Below are 18,729 nucleotides of genomic sequence, written 5' to 3'. Positions count from 1 at the left end.
GCACTCCTACCAACACCTTTCTCTAATTTCACCCTGGTCTAATAAGTTTCTCTCCACCGGTTTCCCCTCTCTGCTGGCACCATTTATTTTGAAATGTTCGATTTTGCTCATGGAATCCCAATTATCAATTCACACAGCTTAAAATACTTCAAAGACTTGGAAACATTTTTTAATGTGTATCTCCTCACATCCACTTTGCCACTGCAGTTCACTTGGTTTGGCTGGCAATTCCGGCATTGCCCCCTCCCCATCTCTTCTCTTTGGATAACGTTACTCCGGTGTCCCAGATCCTTCTTTTATTGGACCTTTCTTCCCTCAGACTACATCCATACTACTACGTTTTCATTTATAAATGGCAGCTTCTGCCGTCCACACGATTGTTTTCACATCATTTCTGAAAATATCTCCATCCCCACTAAAATGACCAAAAGCACATATGATGTAGACATTTATATACATGCATTGGCGGAAAATCCTTAAAAGGACGGTAATGCTGCTTGTCATGGGATTTACTGTAATCTGAAAACTGTGGTCACCGGTAAATCATTCGCCTGTTGTTCATGTACCCAGCATTCAAAGGGTACAAAATGCCAATTAGATGCATACAGGTAAGCAACACAACAAGCGCTATGGAAAGCAACACTTCTGTGTCCTCTGTGTTGGAATATGCAGGGGGGATCTACTATGAAACTAATGAAGCTTAAGCTGCACGGCCTCTAATCCCAGAGGGTCCCCAGAATCAATTTTATTACACACTGCTTAAACATTTTGAGTGTCTGCTGTATGAGAATTGGGTTTTTAAATGGCCTACATGCAGTGGTTATTTATTTGTGGTGAGAGGTGAAAAAGAGAGTCTAGGCAGCGTGGAGAAGATGTCAGGAGTGATTTATGACAGACGAGTATCAGCAAGAGTGAAAGGGAAGGTCTACAGAACGGTAGTGAGACCAACTATGTTATATGGGTTGGAGACGGTGGCACTGACCAGAAAACAGGAGACAGAGCTGGAGGTGGCAGAGTGGCAGAAGATAAGATTTGTGCTGGGTGTGACGAGGAAGGACAGGATTAGGAAACAGTACATTAGAGGGTGAGCTCAGGTTGGACAGTTGGGAGACAAAGTCAGGCAGGCGAGATTGCATTGGTTTGGACATGTGCAGAGGAGAGATACTGGGAAAAGGATACGAAGGACAGAGCTGCCAGGAAAGAGGAGAAAAGGAAGGCCTAAGAGAAGGTTTAGGGATGTGGTTAGAGAGGACATGCATGTGATGGGTGTAACAAAACAAGATGGGGAGGACAGAAAGATATGGAAGAAGATGATCCGCTGTGGCGACCCCTAATGGGAGCAGCCAAAAAAAGAAGAAGAATTTGTGGTGACCTGTAATGGAACAACCCTACTGAAGAAGATAACAAATATTAATTACCCAGACAGCTCGTTGCTGGTTGCAATGGAGCTCCATAAAACTCTTAAGTTTTCACTTCTGCACATTATAAAAAAGTAGCTGGGGTGCCGCTGTGTTACGCTTTTCTTTTCTTAATTATCTTGTCATCATGATTCTTGTGTACATTTATTGTTACAGTAAAACATTGATCACAAAAAAAAACCACTTTTCTCAGGATATGGACCACTTATCTCTTGAGTTATCCCCTTTGTTAGTATGTTAGGCTGTTTTATGATAGAATTTTATTAAATATATGAATACTGTAAAATGCAATGAATATGCCATTGTCATTAAGTTTCGCCCAGGCTGTGTTCCCTGTTGTTGGTGTTGCAGTATGTCACAAAAATATTTCAACTATGTCACATACAACAGGAATAACCACCCATTAATAGAGCATGTAACCTGCTGAGAAAGGTTTTATGTCAATATATATAATTAGAATTTTGAAATCCTCATATTCAAAAATCCTGCATTGGACAAGCAATTGACTAGTTTATTTATTTCATATTTACGTATTATGCATTTTTGTTTGCCTGTGGATGGAACTCTAAGAGAGCTTAGGCTGTGTTTATGCCTTCCTCCCTCTTATAATTCAGGCTGGACAGTTCAGTTCAGTTCAAAGTGTATTGTCATGTGCACAGTAACGAAACACGTTTCCTTATACAATGAAATTCTTTCTCTGCTGCCCACACCAAATGCCAAAAAACCAACATATAAAGATAAACATAAATAACAAGTAGCAAATAAATAATAAATAACAAAGGCAGCATAAAGTATAAAAACAGAAGTATAAAGTGTAATGTGCAGGTAGGTGTGTGATGGACAAATCCAATACAGTTGTGCGAGGTGGATAGAATGAGGTGAACCACGGTTATAAACTCCAGTCAGTTATTTAGGAGTCTAATGGCCTTGGAGAAGAAAGAGTTCTTTAGCCTGGAAGTCCCGCATTTCATACGTCCATACCTCCTGCCTGAGGGTAGAAGTGTGAACAGTTCGTGTTGGGGGTGGGTGGGGTCCCTGTGGGGTCCCTGAGGATCGAGGAAGTTCTCCTGTGGACTCTGCAGTTGTAGATGCTCTGCAGAGAGGGTAGTGGGGTCCTGGTGATCTTCTCAGCAGTCTTTACCACTCTCTGCAGGTGTTTGCCCGTCCATAGCAGTAGTGTTGCCGTACCACACGGTGATGCAGCTGGTCAAGATGCTCTCAACAATGCAGCTATACAAGTTACTGAGGATCTTAGTCGACATACCAAACTTCCTCAGCCTCCTCAGAGAGTACGGATGTTGTTGACAGGAGAGACAGGAGGTCTCTCAGAGGTTCCGTGATTGTGGTGGAGTGCATTTCCTAGTGAACATTATTTCTAATTATACTTATGGTTATTGGATTTTTGGTTACTTTTTGACTGGATTGTAGATTTGAACTTGTTTGCCTTTTTCCATTTTTTTATTCTTCTTGTTTATTTGAATAACATATTAAAAATTCATTGTTTGCCTTGTCTCCTCAAGCCAGAGGCTTTAGGGTTTGTAGGTAGTGATGGGCAATTTTGCGAACAATTCATTCCTTTTGAATAACTCTTTTCAATGAAACATACAAATTGATTTATAGAAATCTTGTAAAGGGTATTCAGATAGCTTGAAATAAGTTTATCTTTTTAAAGATATCTTGAAATTAATTTGAGATTTCTTGAAACAAGTTGTAAGGTACGTGAAATGGAGCAGAAGCCCATTTAAAGATATCATGAAATGAATTTGAGATATCTAAAAATATGTAGTAGGAGGCACGAGTCAGTATGAAAACACATGCAATACATTTTAAGATCTCTCAAAAACATTTCCAGATATTTTCAAATAACTTCCTGCTCATTTTGAGACCTCTCAATTTTATTTCAAGATGTCTTTAAATAGTCAGGAAGTCCAAATATAAACTTCAGCCCGTTTTGCAAGAAGTTGTTTTCAGATATTTTAAATTGCATGTCAGCTTTCTCTTATTTTAAGACATCTTGAAATGTATTTGAAATATCCATTCCACCCATTTTTCTAACCTACTTAATCCAGGGAAGGCTCATGGGGAAGCTGCTGTCTATCCCAGCAATCTTTGGGCATGAAGCAGGAACAACACTTGGATAATACACCAAGTCCATTACAAAGTGAAAATACTCACAGCCACACACAGGTTAGCACCTTCAATTCACAAAACCTGTGTGTCTTTGGACTGTGTGAGGAAACCCAAACAGAGACAGGCAGAGCAAGTCACCAGCATTTGTGATATGTCAGACGTAACAGAGGATTATTTTAAGATATCCATCAATTATCCAATCTGCTATATCCTAACTACAGGGTCACGGGGGTCTGCTGGAGCCAATACCAGCCAACACAGGGCGAAAGGCAGGAAACAAACCCCAGACAGGGCGCCAGCCCACCGCAGGGATTTTAAGATATCTGTATTCGTCAAATCTGTTTTGAGATTTGTTATAATATATTTAAGAGATCTTGAAATTAACACATTTTTAGATATCTGTAATTCAATTAATGCATTTTTAGATATCCATCCATTTTCTAACCCGCTGAATCCGAATACAGGGTCACGGGGGTCTGCTGGAGCCAATCCCAGCCAACACAGGGCACAAGGCAGGAACCAATCCAGGGCAGGGTGCCAACCCACCGCAGGACACACACAAACACACCCACACACACCAATCACACACTAGGGCCAATTTAGAATCGCCAATCCACCTAACCTGCATGTCTTTGGACTGTGGGTGGAAACCCACGCAGACACGGGGAGAACATGCAAACTCCACGCAGGGAGGACCCGGGAAGCGAACCCGGGTCTCCTAACTGCGAGGCAGCAGCGTGCTGCCACCGTGCCGCCGTGCCGCTCATTTTTAGATATCCTAAAACGTATTTTGAGATTTCTCTAAATGTTAATTTGGATTGCAAGACACATCAGTAATACAATACTACAATGAATTTACAAAATATTGTTTAACCCTTAAAGTATTTTTCTTTAAGTAAATATCACATTACTTCATAAACATTTTTCATTTTATTATATTGCATTACATGTAGACTATGTAATGCATTTGTAAAGAAATGCATATTTTTACAGTCTGAACAGGTGTCTTTAAAGATGAAACGGTGGATTTTCAGCCCACTAATTTCCAGTCTATCTCATTAAGCAGTAGCCCATACTGTCTGCCACAACAGCATATTGTACATGGGCAGAAAGTATTTGTAAACACTTTGTTTTATTGTATTTTATGTTTTGAAAGACTAACCCTGACATCATTATGCTGTGCACTGAACAGCTGTACGGTGGTCTTGTTTGGAAAACAGTTTTTAAACCAAGTGAAACTAAGTTTCTTGAAACATTCAGCCAAGCAGGGTGGCCTATTGACTAAATCATTCAAACCATAAGGCTGACAGTTCAATTCTCACCACTGAATCAGGACGTGACGGTAATCTGTCAGTACTTTGATTACACAAACAACGACATGACAGTGATTGTAATTCAGCTACGTATAAAGTTGTCCGTCTCAGGTTAATATCCTGATTGATAATTTTATCTATGGATTTCAGGGGAGTTCTTTCAGGTATTTACAAGTGCTATCAGAGTATAATTATTTGCAAAAAGGAAAATCACTTTAAAGTCTCCAATGGTGGTTTTACACAGAAATGGCCGGGGACTGAGAGAGAGTGACAGAGTTCAGCTGGCACCACTAGGAAACACTACGTTTGCAGGGATCAGAAGCAGTCTCTGCTTTGCTGAGGTTACTATCTCATGCAATAAGAAGACCACTTCTGAGCCAGATATTGCAGGTTCGAAGCTGACCACCAGCAGTTCACCACAGTGCAAATCTGCAAACTGAGATGCTTTGTAGCAAGTCCTCTGCAATACAATTGGCGATGAGGATGGGATTTGCACTGTGGACGTATAGAATGTAATGTAGTTGCAACGCTGCTTACAAACGGTGGGGGGTTGACACATAGAGAGATCAGCTGACAATCACCAGGAAGTACTCTGCTCAGAGTGCTCAGTAATGTACGGCTGACTAAAGGAATTCTCATATCGGCTTATACTGTAAGTAGACCAAATATGAGCCAGACGACAACAAATCAAAGTCACAGTGCTGTACCCGAGTACATGTCCTGTGATACCATTAAGAAAATGTGACCTATTTTCATCTTTTTGTTCAGAACAGGATATGCAAAGAATGGCAGTGCTATTCTTCCTAAAGGCACTAAGCAAATTAAATACAAGAGGTTTAAAAAGAGAAGAAGTGTAAGAGCCATTTGCTAGTTATTTAAGTTATATAAATGTTTGCCTAAATATTGGTGCATTGTCTACGAGAGGCTCCTACAACCCCCATGAGTTGAATTGAATTGGTATATTCTAACTATTTCTAGCCTCTCTGACTAAACATTATACTCAGTTAGTGACCAGCCTTGCCAGGTGTAAGGCATTGAGGGCACACGGTTTTAAACCGTGCCAAGTAACATGAAAGACAACGTGCTTTATTGAATGTTCAGGGGTGGGGGTTGATTTGTTTCAAACCATTTTTTTCTTTTTGTAAAACTTGAGTTGTGTATGGAATGTTATTTGATTTTAATAAATTCAATAAAATTGAAAAAAAAAAATGAATGTACAGCGCCGTACGTTTAAAGCGTACAAAAGAAGAAGTAAAGCATCTTTAAGTTTAGAAACAACCAAAGTTTGACAAGAAAAGCTAAGTTTAGAGAAGATAAATTTTTGCTTTTTACTCTATGTGTGTAACAACCTTTTTTCTTTTTTCTTGTGTGGACTGTTTGCTTCGAATTTTCACTAAATATTTTAAAACAAACTTTTGGACTGAGAGATTTCGCATTTTACACGTGCTTGAACTCACCTTACACTCCTGCAACTACAAGAAGATAGTGATTTTATTTAGAAAACAAATCATTTCATCCATCCATCCAACCCACTATATCTTAACTACAGGGTCACGGGGGTCTGCTAGAGCCAATCCCAGCCAACACAGGGCGCAAGGCAGGAAGAAACCCCGGGCAGGGCACCAGCCCACCGCAGGGCACACACACACACCTGCACACTAAGGACAATTTCGGATTGCCAATGCACCTAACTTGCATGTCTTTGGACTGTGGGAGGAAACCAGAGCACCCGGAGGAAACCCACGCAGGGAGGACCCGGGAACCGAACCCAGGTCTCCTCACTGCGAGGCACCAGCGCTACCACTGCACCACCGTGCCACCCAAAGCATTTCAGCCAACCAATAAAATATCCTTGATGTTGCTTTCATTGAACATATGTGGAATAGTGTAGTGGCTAAAGAGCTGGAATCCAAAGCACAAGGTTGCCATTTCAATTCTGTTTCATTTTGTGACCCTGAGGAAGTTACTTAACCCACTTGTGCTCTGAATATAACAAGTGTTCTTATGACTTGTACTTGTAAAGTGCCTTAGTACGGTGTTTGCTATAGAAAGGCACTTTCACAATAAAGTTTGTTTGTTTGAATGTGTTTTGCATCTTATTATGCGATAATGGAGAGAGTTTTACCTGTGAAAGGAATGACAAAAGCTGTCCAGGTAATCTCACTTTGTTATTTATTCATCTTTGAGACGTAGCGTAGTTCTCACCTGCTTGGGCTGCCGTTATGAGGGCCGTGTTCCCCTCTTTGTCCTGCCAATTCACATCGATATGCGGACACTGAGCGAGAGTTATTACAATGTCGACATACCCCTGGTAACAGGCTACTAGCAGTCCAGTCTGAAAAAGAAACCAAAAAAAAAAAGAATTACAAGAATTATACAAAAAACACATCAACAAAAATAATCCCTCATTTTAATTCTTTATTAAATATATTGTACAGTATCAATATTTTCTTTTACTGCGGGCTGTTTTTCTTAATTAGCAATTGACAGTCCTGCTGCTGGTGTCATAAGGCCTTACAATCCTCACTCAAAAATGTCTATTATAAAAAAAACTTGAGAGACAGAGAGACACTTTCACGTCCCCCGAGATGGACAAGTCACGTCACACTTACAACCTTTGGAAGCAACTCCCGTGATACACACGTAGAGCAGGTTAGATATAATGGAAGTAGGACAATTCGAAAGTCTCAAAACAACAAGACAGTAAAGATCGCATTTGCGCAAACAAACTGAAAATATTACTCGGTGAAATAACGGAACAGTGAAAAGAGATTGAATAGTGTTTGAGGATATCTGGGGGAGAAGAGAGACAAGGCAGTGACTTTAAAATGTTCGAAGCGCCGCATGAGATGCAGATCACACGGCACGAGAGCAGCTGATCGAGCAAAGAGGAGGTAAAAAAAACCAACTGTTATTTGTTTCCCATTGTATCACCGTTTAAGAGGGGTTTCGGAGGAGCGAACGCGTCTCCTTGGGGTGCGTTCAGCCCCACTCTTCACAACAGCACGTAGCTGTAGAGTAAAGATCGCACTAGCGCAAACAGAAAATATTACTCGGTGAAATAACGGAACAGCAAAATATATCACTAAGAGACACAGTGGTTACCACTCGGGTCACATTTTTGGCTACAATAATCAGTCCAGTATAGTTGTCAGACACTTCCCTATTCCTCAGGAACACTTAAAAAACCACAGCACCATTATAATCCACTCAAAACTAGTTCCATGGCCGCTGCCCTCCACACAAATACAACGTAAAGCCGTGCACTCCAAAGATCCTTTCCGATTAACCCGCACTCCTTTTTGTTGCGTCCAACCGTAATTTCGAAGCCTTCCATGCTTTACGAGTCGCTTCTTTTACCATTTCCGTCCTCCTTCCCAGCTACTCTTTTAAACAAACTTTTTTCTTCCTCCGCCCTCCTCACTTCTTTCCTTTTTCTTCCTTTTTTAAACTACGCTTCTCTTTCATTTGAGTAAACCAGCACACCCCATTTCTCAGTGTGATCGCTGTCACTATGGCTAAAGGGGACAGAGTGGGTAAGAATGTCCCATTCACTAGACTATTATGAACAACAAATATCAACTTATAAAAAACACACATCAGCTAATTTTGTTTTTTCTACATTGTCACAAAATTTCAATCCATCAAGGCACTTTCGAGATTTTGGGATATTTATTTTCTCTGTTTTCATGGAGTTTACCTCTAAATATTGATAAATCAATATGTTCTTCCTTAGTGGATGCCTACTGCCTTAGATGTACTACCTTGCCAAATTTCAGGAAATAATGCTTTTGTTGATGAGTGAGCGAGTGAGTCAGGTTTGCAATATATGAGGTCTGTTTGGGGCAGCCACCCTTATATTATGCCCTGGCTGCAAATCGGTATTTTTGTTGAATTGTTCACAGGTTGCAGTCCAAAACAGAACTGATTTAAGATTGCAAATATGGCAGCATTAATGGCCAGGACAGGAAGTGACGTAATTGGGACCAGGACCGGAAGTGATGTCATCAAATGGGCCGGGACCTTGATGGTGTGCAGAGGATTGAGAGAGAAAGTCAGTGCAGCTCACCATCCCCTGGTCTGGTCTGGTGTGTGTGGTACTATTATTACTAGTCAGACCCTTTTGCTGCCTCCCAATCGTACATGTGTGACAATGTACATATGTTCAAACAGATAGATGGGTCTTCTCCAATTTTAATTCATTTTAGATAAAATAAGGGCAGAGTGCTGGCTCTGAGGCTAGGGATTTGCACTGGTAATAGGAAGGTTGCTGGTTTGAATCCCATAAATGCCAAAAGTGACTCTACTTCTTTGGGCCCTTGAGCAAGGCCCTTAACCTGAAATTGCTCCGTCCTGGGTATGACTTTAATCTGTATCCAGCCCTGCATGTAAGGCCCTCTAACCTGCATGGAAAAACCTGGGGGTCGGTGGCAGAACTGGCACTCCAGCCCCCATAAAAAACCTCACACTGGTTCCATTCCATCTGAACCAGTGTGATGCTGAGGTCTCACCCATTGCATGGCTGCACTCGGGTCCTAATCTGGGATCCTGAGTTGGTTTGTCATGTGGTGGGTGGGGAAATGCGCTAACACCGTGTGCTCCTAACCTCTGTCCTCCTTGATGAAATAGCTTTAGATAAGGAAGACAGAAAGTTCGAGATAAGGGAAGACAAAAGTTTATTTAATCACATATGTTCTTAACTTAGACTGCTAAAGAATACAAACCTTTGACATTAATACAAAAAACATGGCATGACTAAGCCACGAGGAAATGTGACATGGCATTAGAAAAGCTCACACAGAGCAGTCAGGTAAAAGTCCTGACATGACCAAGAATATCTCATTAACAATTTGTATGTGAGGAAACCGAGTTACTCAGTGACAAGACATCTTCCAAATGAAGTCACAGACACACTGACAGACACACAGAGTAGCATTTTCCCTGAAAATACTTTGCATAGTAGTACAGGAATTTAAAATGACTTAAACAGAGCACAGAGTGAACAAAAAGATTTCTGCAATTGCTCAAAATACTGACATATTAGAAAGCGATAAAGATGACTGTTTCTGTTTTGTGGTCAAAGAGAAAACAGCATAACTGCATTTATGCCCACTATCTTTATTAAACTGCTAAAGAAAACTTTACAAATGCATTGGTTGTGCTTACTGTTCATCTCTCACATTACCAAAACAAAGAAATACTTCTTGTCCAACTGCGACAAAAGTGACCGCTGATGGATGAGGGCAATAAAATATACATCTTACACACGGTCTTAAACAGAAAGTTGCTGGAATTGAAGCCGACTGACTTTGTAACTTTTATTTTTTAATACACGGGTTATTCAATAACTATCTGCTCTTTTGTAACTTTTATTTTTTAATACACGGGTTATTCGATAACTATCTGCTCTTTTGTGATAATTTTGTTTCAGCTGGCTGTACAGGTTTCCCCTCGCACATGTGCTAATATGGTAAAGTTTCAACACTGATCAGTAAATTTCTCTTGTTGTATTCTAGGAATAAACATGGCTACCCCACCCTCCATTTGCACCAAAGAAGAGCAGTGAGCAATGGTCCGATTTTTGTTGTTTTAAGGTGTACTGGGGCAGAAATCCTTGTCAGTTAATCAGAAGCATTGTACAGACTTGGACATGAACAGTCCCACGCTTTCTTTGTCCTTAACACTTTGATTAAATTCGATACTTTATTAGTCCCAAGGGGAAATTAAACGCATACAGCGTCAGAAACATAGAAAACAAAGATACAGACACACAGGATGGATGGATGGATGGATGGATAGATAGATAACCACAGAAATAGCAAATGAATACAAGTGAACTTAAGGAATATAAGTATGTAGTCGGGGATGTTGGGAGGAAGTACAGGTATTGAACTAACTGATAGCAACAGGCAGAACAGATACCCAGAGGCGCTTATTAGCACACCGTGCCTGGTAGAATGACCCTGAAAACCAATATCTGCCATCATTCTCTTTTCAACAACAACTCCTAGTGTTCCCTGGGTCAGTCCTGTGATGCAGCTGGCTTTCCTGATAAGTTTGTTCTGGTACTTTTCATCTTCTGAACTCAAGTTTCTTCTCCAGGAGACCACAGCATAGAACAATATGCTGTGGTGTGGCAGAAAAGTAACGAGACTAATTTTTTATTTACCAAAGTTTTTATTTTTTTCAAACATCAATGTTATCCCCTTCAAAGTAGTTCCCTTGGGCAGCTACACACCGATGGAGACGTTGTTCCCACTCTTGGTAGCAGCGCTGGAAGTCTTCAACCGGTATGGTCTTCAGCATGTCCGTTACACTCTTTTGGATGTTTTCTAAAGTCCCGAAATGACGTCCTTTAAGGACATTTTTCAGTTTAGGAAAAAGGAAAAAGTCACACGGACTGAGGTCAGGTGAATAAGGGGGCTGGGGAACCACAGGAATGCGTTTTTTCGATTGTCCTTCTGCTCAATTGTGAGGTTTTTCTGCACCATTTTGGCACAGACCTTTCGCATGTGCAAATGTTCAGTCAAAATTTGATGAACGATAAATCTGTTCAAATTTAATTGTTCACTCAACATTCTTAATGTTAAACAACGGTCTGATCTCACAAGAGTGTTCACACGTTCGATGTTTTCATTGGTTTTCGAAGTTGAAGGCCTCCCTGAAAAACTTGAGCTCGGGATAAAGAATGTTTTTCATAGGCCTGTTTTAACTTTTCAAACGTCACACTTGCCGATTCTCCAAGCTTAACACAAAATTTAATGGCACAACGTTTCTCCAAATTGCGCTGTTCCATTTTGCGTGACGCACAACCAAAACACAACTTCCTAATAGCAGTCACAAAAATCACGTAGTTAACGGAAGGAGTTGAAACTCGCACTGAGCTATGGGAGGGTACTGATACACGGGCTCTATCAAGGACAACAGCGCAGCGTTGCCAGATCACTTGCAGTGTTGCCAGTCTCATTACTTTTCTGCCACACCTCGTACATTGGCTGCTATGGACTGGTAAAATATCTCCAGCAGAGTGCTGCATACATCAGAAGACCTGAGTCTCCTCAGAAGTACAATCTATTCTGGCCCTTCTTGTACAGCACCAATGTCTTGTCAGACCAGTCCAGCTTGCTGTTTTCATGAACCCCCAAGTACTCTGCACCAATTCTGTGTCCCCCCCAAGAATGCTGAGTGGCTTCAGAGGCTCTTTGGCATACCAGAAGTCCACCACCAACTCCTTTGCCTTACTGATATTGAGCTGCAGGTGGTTCTTTCTGTAACACAAGACTCCTGTACTTTGACTCATCTCGATTATTAATGCAGCTGGTAATGGAGAAATCATCTGAGAATTTCTGTAGATGACAAGCGCTGGTATTGTGCTAGAAGTCTGTTTTGTGGAGAATAAACTTGAAGGGAGACGGGATAGTCTGACCATTTTTGATGTTCTCGATCATTTCGTAAATATTGCACCATGGCAAAATGCTGTTGGCATATTGTGCAGAAAGCCATCTGTGGATTTTGGCCCCTGGTACACCTTCAGCCCATGAAAAAGTGGACCACTATTTGCTTCTCTTCACTGATGCAACCAGACAGTCGGGACTCTCGAGAGCAGACTTTAAACAATGAGGATGCAGCTCCCCATCAGAATGCTTGTTAATTTTGTATTTGGTTATTGCTAAATATAACCTTTCAGTGTGATTTGTTAGATTAGCTCCCCTCACTCTTTACACAGCACTAAAATGAGGGTTAAATAGCTCACAGAGGTAGTCAGTCAATAGTTATGGCAAGATGAGCTGAAAGTTGTGTAGCTAGCAAGCGTGTGGGGAGCATCTGGATGGTTCTGTGACCCTCTACACCTGACCACTCAAATCTGTTCTTCCCAGGATTCCATAGTTCACTCCCACAGACCCTACAGCTTCTCACATATGTTTCATGAATTTGTTCCTCCAATGCCAAGAAGTCATGAAGGTCTTTCCTCCCCTAAATGACTCCATACTTTACTTCACAATTCCACCATCTTAGTGTGCATGCTCTTTATAGTCATCATAAATATAGCTGCTATGTATATTTGGCATAAAGCGGCATACAAATAATTCAAATGTATAAATCATATTTCAGGAAATGGGCAACCCATATCTCTTGAAGAGAAGACTGAGTTTAAACCAATATTCTATCCTTTGGCAGCCACAAAGCATTAAATGATTATACATTAAATTTTTCAGTAACTGTTCCTTTTTGGACCACCGACTTTAGTACACATTGTTTGCACAACAAGCATTTTTTTTTTAATTCCAGTTGTTTGCTATTGTCATCATCACATTTAAATATTAATTGTTTATAAAATCTGTGACAGGCAAAGCAGACAATACGCATGTAAATCTATTTGTTCAGTTTAAGTTCTTGATATACAGTTTTTCACTTTTTCAAAAGCAACTGAATAGGTATCTTAATCAGTAGGTTATCTCATATGGTAAGCACACATTAATAATTCATCAAAAACCCTGTGCAAAAGATTCTGTACAACAGACAAATGAGTTCATTCAGACCAGTTCTTCTGCTACAAAAATGCCTCTTTGTAATTGTTTCAGACATAGGGCCAAAGTGAAGTGAAAGAAAACCTTTACAACAAAGAACACTTCATAGGCAGCATTCAGTATAACTCTTCCAGTGCGATCCATTATGGCGAGACAAAGGCAGCCAGACAATCATCAGACCGTCTATACTGATTTGTCTGAGAACATGGGAACGGCCCAGAAATTATACTTAAGATGTGCATAGCCTTTTCAACTGGATATTGCTCAGCAGTCTGTCTCAACGGCACTAGAAATTGTGTCTCTTTCCAAAAAACTCCAGCTTTCCAGCAGTAGCTCACCTGCAGGCTCTGAAGTAAACTCTCTTTCATTTTGGATCAAATGCTTCAACTGTGCTGGATTTAAAAAAAAAAAAACATCTTACTAAGTTAGCCTGATCGCCTAATGAATGTGATTTATTTACAACTTAATCATTAGAGAAAATTCGTACAAATACCATATATACTCGCGCATAAGTATGCGCCCGTTCAAAAATACTACACTTACATATTTTTTAACATCTTCTTCCTTCCTCCAATCTCACACCAGTTTCTCAGACACATCGAATTTTGTTGCAGCAGTGCAGTTACCAATTTCTTTTGCTATTTCAACGACTTTTAATTTAAAACCAGCTTCATATTTTCTTTTGATCGAACGCTCCATCGTAGATAAGTGATGCTCTTACGATAAAGGTATATGAGGGTGTGAGATGCAAAAAACACAAAACAGTGCAAATGTCGCTTCGGAATAGTTTGGGTATTACCGTGTGGTATAACCATGTGCTCCATGGGTACTCTCTCAAGTGGGCGTTAACATATCATTATCCCTTGGACCAATAGCGTGAGTTATACGACCGACATTATAAAATACAATAAATTATACAGTAAAATCAAGCCCGACTTATCCACAGGCGAACTTATCCACAAGTAGATACGGTACTTTATAAAGCTGAGCTATGTTGATAATATAATTACTGCTCAATTTTGACAACCGCTGATAAGCAGATTACCTTCAGATTCACAAGGTGACAGTTAAAGGGTCATGTGTTGTTGGCAGTGGCATAAATATGTGGCAAAGAGTGAAAATGCCTATCATATTTAACTAGCATACATCCTGAAACATTATTTTATTTTAATTCACTTGTGAATAATAATGGTGGCAAATGACAAATGCATTTAGCAGACAATGTATCTGTTCTGTCTGAAGCAAAACTGTGGCTGTAACTTTTGTTTCAATGCCTAGTCACTAGCATGAATTTCACAACACCAGAAGAACTACCGTTGAACAGCTAAGTCTGTGTAAGTGGGCTACTTACTGTATCATTGGCCCTGTCCATTGCTATACTTCAGTGTACTAGTGAGGTTCTGGAACCCCATTATGTTTTGTTACTCAATTAACCTTTTTCACTGATTTGTCAGTTAAAATACTCCCACACAATGGAGAATGTTGGCTGATATTTACAGGAACCGTCTTCTGCTGAATTCGGTGCCGCTGCCGCCAAGATTGGCTTACAAAAAACAGCACAAAGAATCAGCGTATGCCAGCATACAATGTAGGGTATTGGCAGGGACAACTAATAGATTAAGAAAATATAATTTGATTGAAATTTTTAGTCAATTAGTTGCTTACATAGATTAGTCATGGCAGCCCTAGCAAATATACAATATTTTTTAAATTACATGTCCCTCAAAATAATATAATGGTGAAGGCCACAAAATATCCAAAATAGGAGCAGTACTCTCCTGATCCGGAACCCAAAAGCAAGCCTCACCCCCAGGCAGCCTTGCCCCCAAATCAAAAGGCCCACTTTGGCCTGCACAATGATTCCTTCCCAGGTCAAATTTGTTTGTAGTGTTTGTCATCTATGGTTAGATTTATTGAGCTTGAATACTTTCAAACACTATGTTATTGTTAGTTACGTCCCCATGTGTAAAACAAAAGGAGTGATAAATGGTGTACTTTTGCTTCCATCTCACTGTATAATGACACCTACTGCATAGGAGACGTAGAGAGAACACAGTACCCTATGTGCACACTGCCCACTTGTGCCAGTCACTTTCCTGACCATTCGTTACCTTAAGCCAGTTGACACAAGCCTTCTGACACCATTCTTCTTAATTCTTTATAAAAGGCTGCTCTACTGTTCTGACTCATTACTATATATCACTGTACATTTGAATCCTCTGTGTAATCCTCTCCAATACCACAGTATTCAGACTCCTTCACTTTTTAACAACTTTTTTTGCTATGCTGTAGGCTTATATTAAAATCATTTAAATTCACGTTTTTCTCACTAGGCAACACTCAGTACCCTGGAATGACAAAGTGAAAACAAATATTTATGAATTTTGCAAATTTACTAAATATAAAAGCTGAAATATCACATTGCCCAAGTATTCGAAACTCTTTACGTAGTACTTTGTTGAGACAGCTTTGGCAGTGATTACAGCCTAAATGCTTCACACACCTGGATTTGGATATTTTTTGCCAGTCTTCTCTGTAGATCCCCTCGGCATCAATCAGGCTGGATGGAGACCACCAGTGGACAGCTACTTTCAGGTCTCTCCAAAGATGTTCAATTGGGTTCAAGTCTGGGCACAGGCTTGGCCACTCAAGAGCATTCACGGAGTTAACCCTAAACCACTGCATTGTTGTCCTGGCTTTGTGCTAAGAGTCATTCTCATAAGGAAGGTGAACCTTTGACCCAGTCTGAGGTTCAGAGAACTCTGGAGCTGTTTTTCACTTAGAATATCGCTGTGCTTTGCTCCACTCAGCTGTCCCTCAACCCTGTCCAGTCTCCCTGTCTCTGCCTCTGACAAACAACCCCACAGCATGAGACTATCGCCACTATGCTTCAATTTTGAAATGTTACTGTAAAGGTGATAAGCAGTGCCAGTTTCATCCAGATGTAACACTTATAATTGAGGCCTGACAGTTTAGTCTTGGTTTCATCAGACCGGAGAATCTTATTGCTCATAGTCTGAGAGTCTTTTAGGTGCCATTTGCATACTCCACAAACTTTACTCTCCCATAAACCTAGATTAGGGGAATGTTGCAATGATAGTTGTCCTTCTAGAAGGTTCTCTCATCTCCACACAAGTTCTCTGTAGCTCAGCCAGAGTGACCATCAGGTTCTTGGTAACCTCTATTACCAAGGCCCTTCTCCTTCAATTGCTCAGACAACTCTCGGAAGAGTCGTAGTCGTTCCAAATGTATTCCATTTAAGAGGCCACTGTGCTCTTGGGAGCCTTCAATGATGCAGGGACTTTTTGCAGCTTTCCTGAGATCTGTTTCTCCACACAATCCTGTCTCTAATTTCTGCAGGTATTTCCTTCGACCTCATGACTTAGATTTTGCTATGATACACATGGTCAACAGTAACTTGTACAGACAGGTGTGTGCCTTTCCTGATCATGTCCAATCAATCGGGTTAACAACAGGTGGACTCCAAACAAGGTGTAAAAACATCTCAATGACGATCAATAGAACGGGATGCACCTGAGCCAAGTGTCATAGCAAAGGATCTGAATACTCGTGTCAGTGTGATATTTCAGTTTTTATTTTTAAATCTGGAATAACTCCTAAAATCCAGTTTTTGCTTTTTCACTTGTTGGATTAAGGAAAAATTAATTTAAATGATTTAATCACAAGCAAAGCAACACAAACTGTGTAAAAAGTGAAGGGGGTCTGAATACTTTCTGAAGGCACTATACATAGTATTTATTTTGCTTAATGACAATACTTATTCAGAGGAAGTACCAATCAATGCAACAAGTACAGAGATGGTACAACTGCAGCTCTCCACCCCAAGCTATCATTTCTTCTTCAGTCATATGTGAGGCACAAGAAACTGCCCAGTGTAGCCACAGAGATTCCCTCTTTGTGTATCAGAGGCTTTTTCAGCAAACACCTTCTTGGACCTCATTTAATTTTGGATATTTCCCCTGAATTTTGTTTATGTGTAGAAGGTATACCTGATATGACTGACACTTAAATCTCTCCCAGAAGGTATATATGCTGCTCCTTCTCTCTCCACTGACCGCCAATGACCAAACCACTCCCATATGATACTGGTTTCTTCTCATTCTTTCTTCCAGCTCCCCTTCATTCCATCCTGGTAAGTAATGCTATACTGCTCCTGCATTTGGACTGTCCCTCAGCCTGTTTGCTAAGAAGCTGGCACACTAGTGTGGCTCAGTTCCAACAGTTTCCCACAAGGCCATGCCTGTCCACTAGGGGGCAGGTGTGTATAGCAGAACTCATCCCAGCTTCCACTCTTTTTTCCACTCCTCAACAGAAGCACAGAGCTGACAGCAGTGTGATCAAAGAAACCAGAAGATTGTGCACGCCTGACCTGTGTAAGCCTAAATCTATGTGGAATACTCCACACACAGCCCTTACTATTTGTGATGTCATGATACTAGAATTTTTGTATTCAATATCAGTACTTGAAAAAGCTCATGATACTTGCCTATTTGATAGCACAGCAAAAACAGAAATCTTTTTTTATCTGATTTTTAATTAGAAGTAACTGCATTATTGAAGTGGACCATATTCTGCCTTTTTCTTTTAACATAACAGTATATATAATTATATACTGTGTATATATACAGTATATATATATATATATATATATATATATATATGTAATAGCAGAATACCACGCGCATGAGAAGTAGTGTGTAAAAGAAGTTATGAAAAAAAAAAGGAAAAATTTTAAAAATAACGTAACGTGATTGTTAATGTAACTGTTTTGTCATTGATATGAGTGTTGTTGTCATATCTATATATATCTATATCTACAGTCATGGCCGAAATTATCGGCACCCCTGTAATTTTCCCAGAAAATGCACCATTTCTCCCAGAAAATTGTTGCAATTACAAATGTTTTGGTATACACATGTTTATTTCCTTTATGTGCATTGGAACAACACAAAAAAACAGAGAAAAAAAGCCAAATCTGACATCATGTCACACGGAAGTGAAAAACCGGGCTGGACAAAATTATTGGCACCCTCAACTTAATATTTGGCTGCATGCCCTTTGGAAAAAATAACTGAAATCAAGCGCTTCCTATAACCATCAACAAGCTTGTTACACCTCTCAACTGGAATTTCTGACCACTCTTCTTTTGCAAACTGCTCAAGTTCTCTCAGATTTGAAGGGCGCCTTCTCCTAAAAGTCATTTTGAGATCTCTCCATAAGTGTTCAATTGGATTTAGATCTGGACTCATTGCTGGCCACTTCAGAACTCTCCAGCGCTTTGTCTTTAACCATTTCCGGGTGCTTATAGAGGTATGTTTG

General features: G+C 40.2%; 1 protein-coding gene across 1 annotated transcript in view; it reads right to left on the bottom strand.

The window, feature by feature from the left end:
* The window catches only part of ankrd33ba (ankyrin repeat domain 33ba), a 117,976-nt gene that overhangs the window by 28,041 nt on the left and 71,206 nt on the right, over positions 1 to 18,729 (bottom strand). The window contains exon 2 of the mRNA XM_039754390.1: positions 7,067 to 7,196. Within this exon, the coding sequence (XP_039610324.1) occupies positions 7,067 to 7,196 (130 nt within the window). The remainder of the gene's footprint in view (positions 1 to 7,066; positions 7,197 to 18,729) is intronic.

Source organism: Polypterus senegalus, chromosome 5 (genome assembly GCF_016835505.1).
Source record: "Polypterus senegalus isolate Bchr_013 chromosome 5, ASM1683550v1, whole genome shotgun sequence".
NCBI classification, from domain to species: Eukaryota; Metazoa; Chordata; class Cladistia; order Polypteriformes; family Polypteridae; genus Polypterus; species Polypterus senegalus.
The sequence above is the reverse complement of the archived record's forward strand: the minus strand, read 5'-3'. Positions and strand labels throughout refer to the sequence as shown.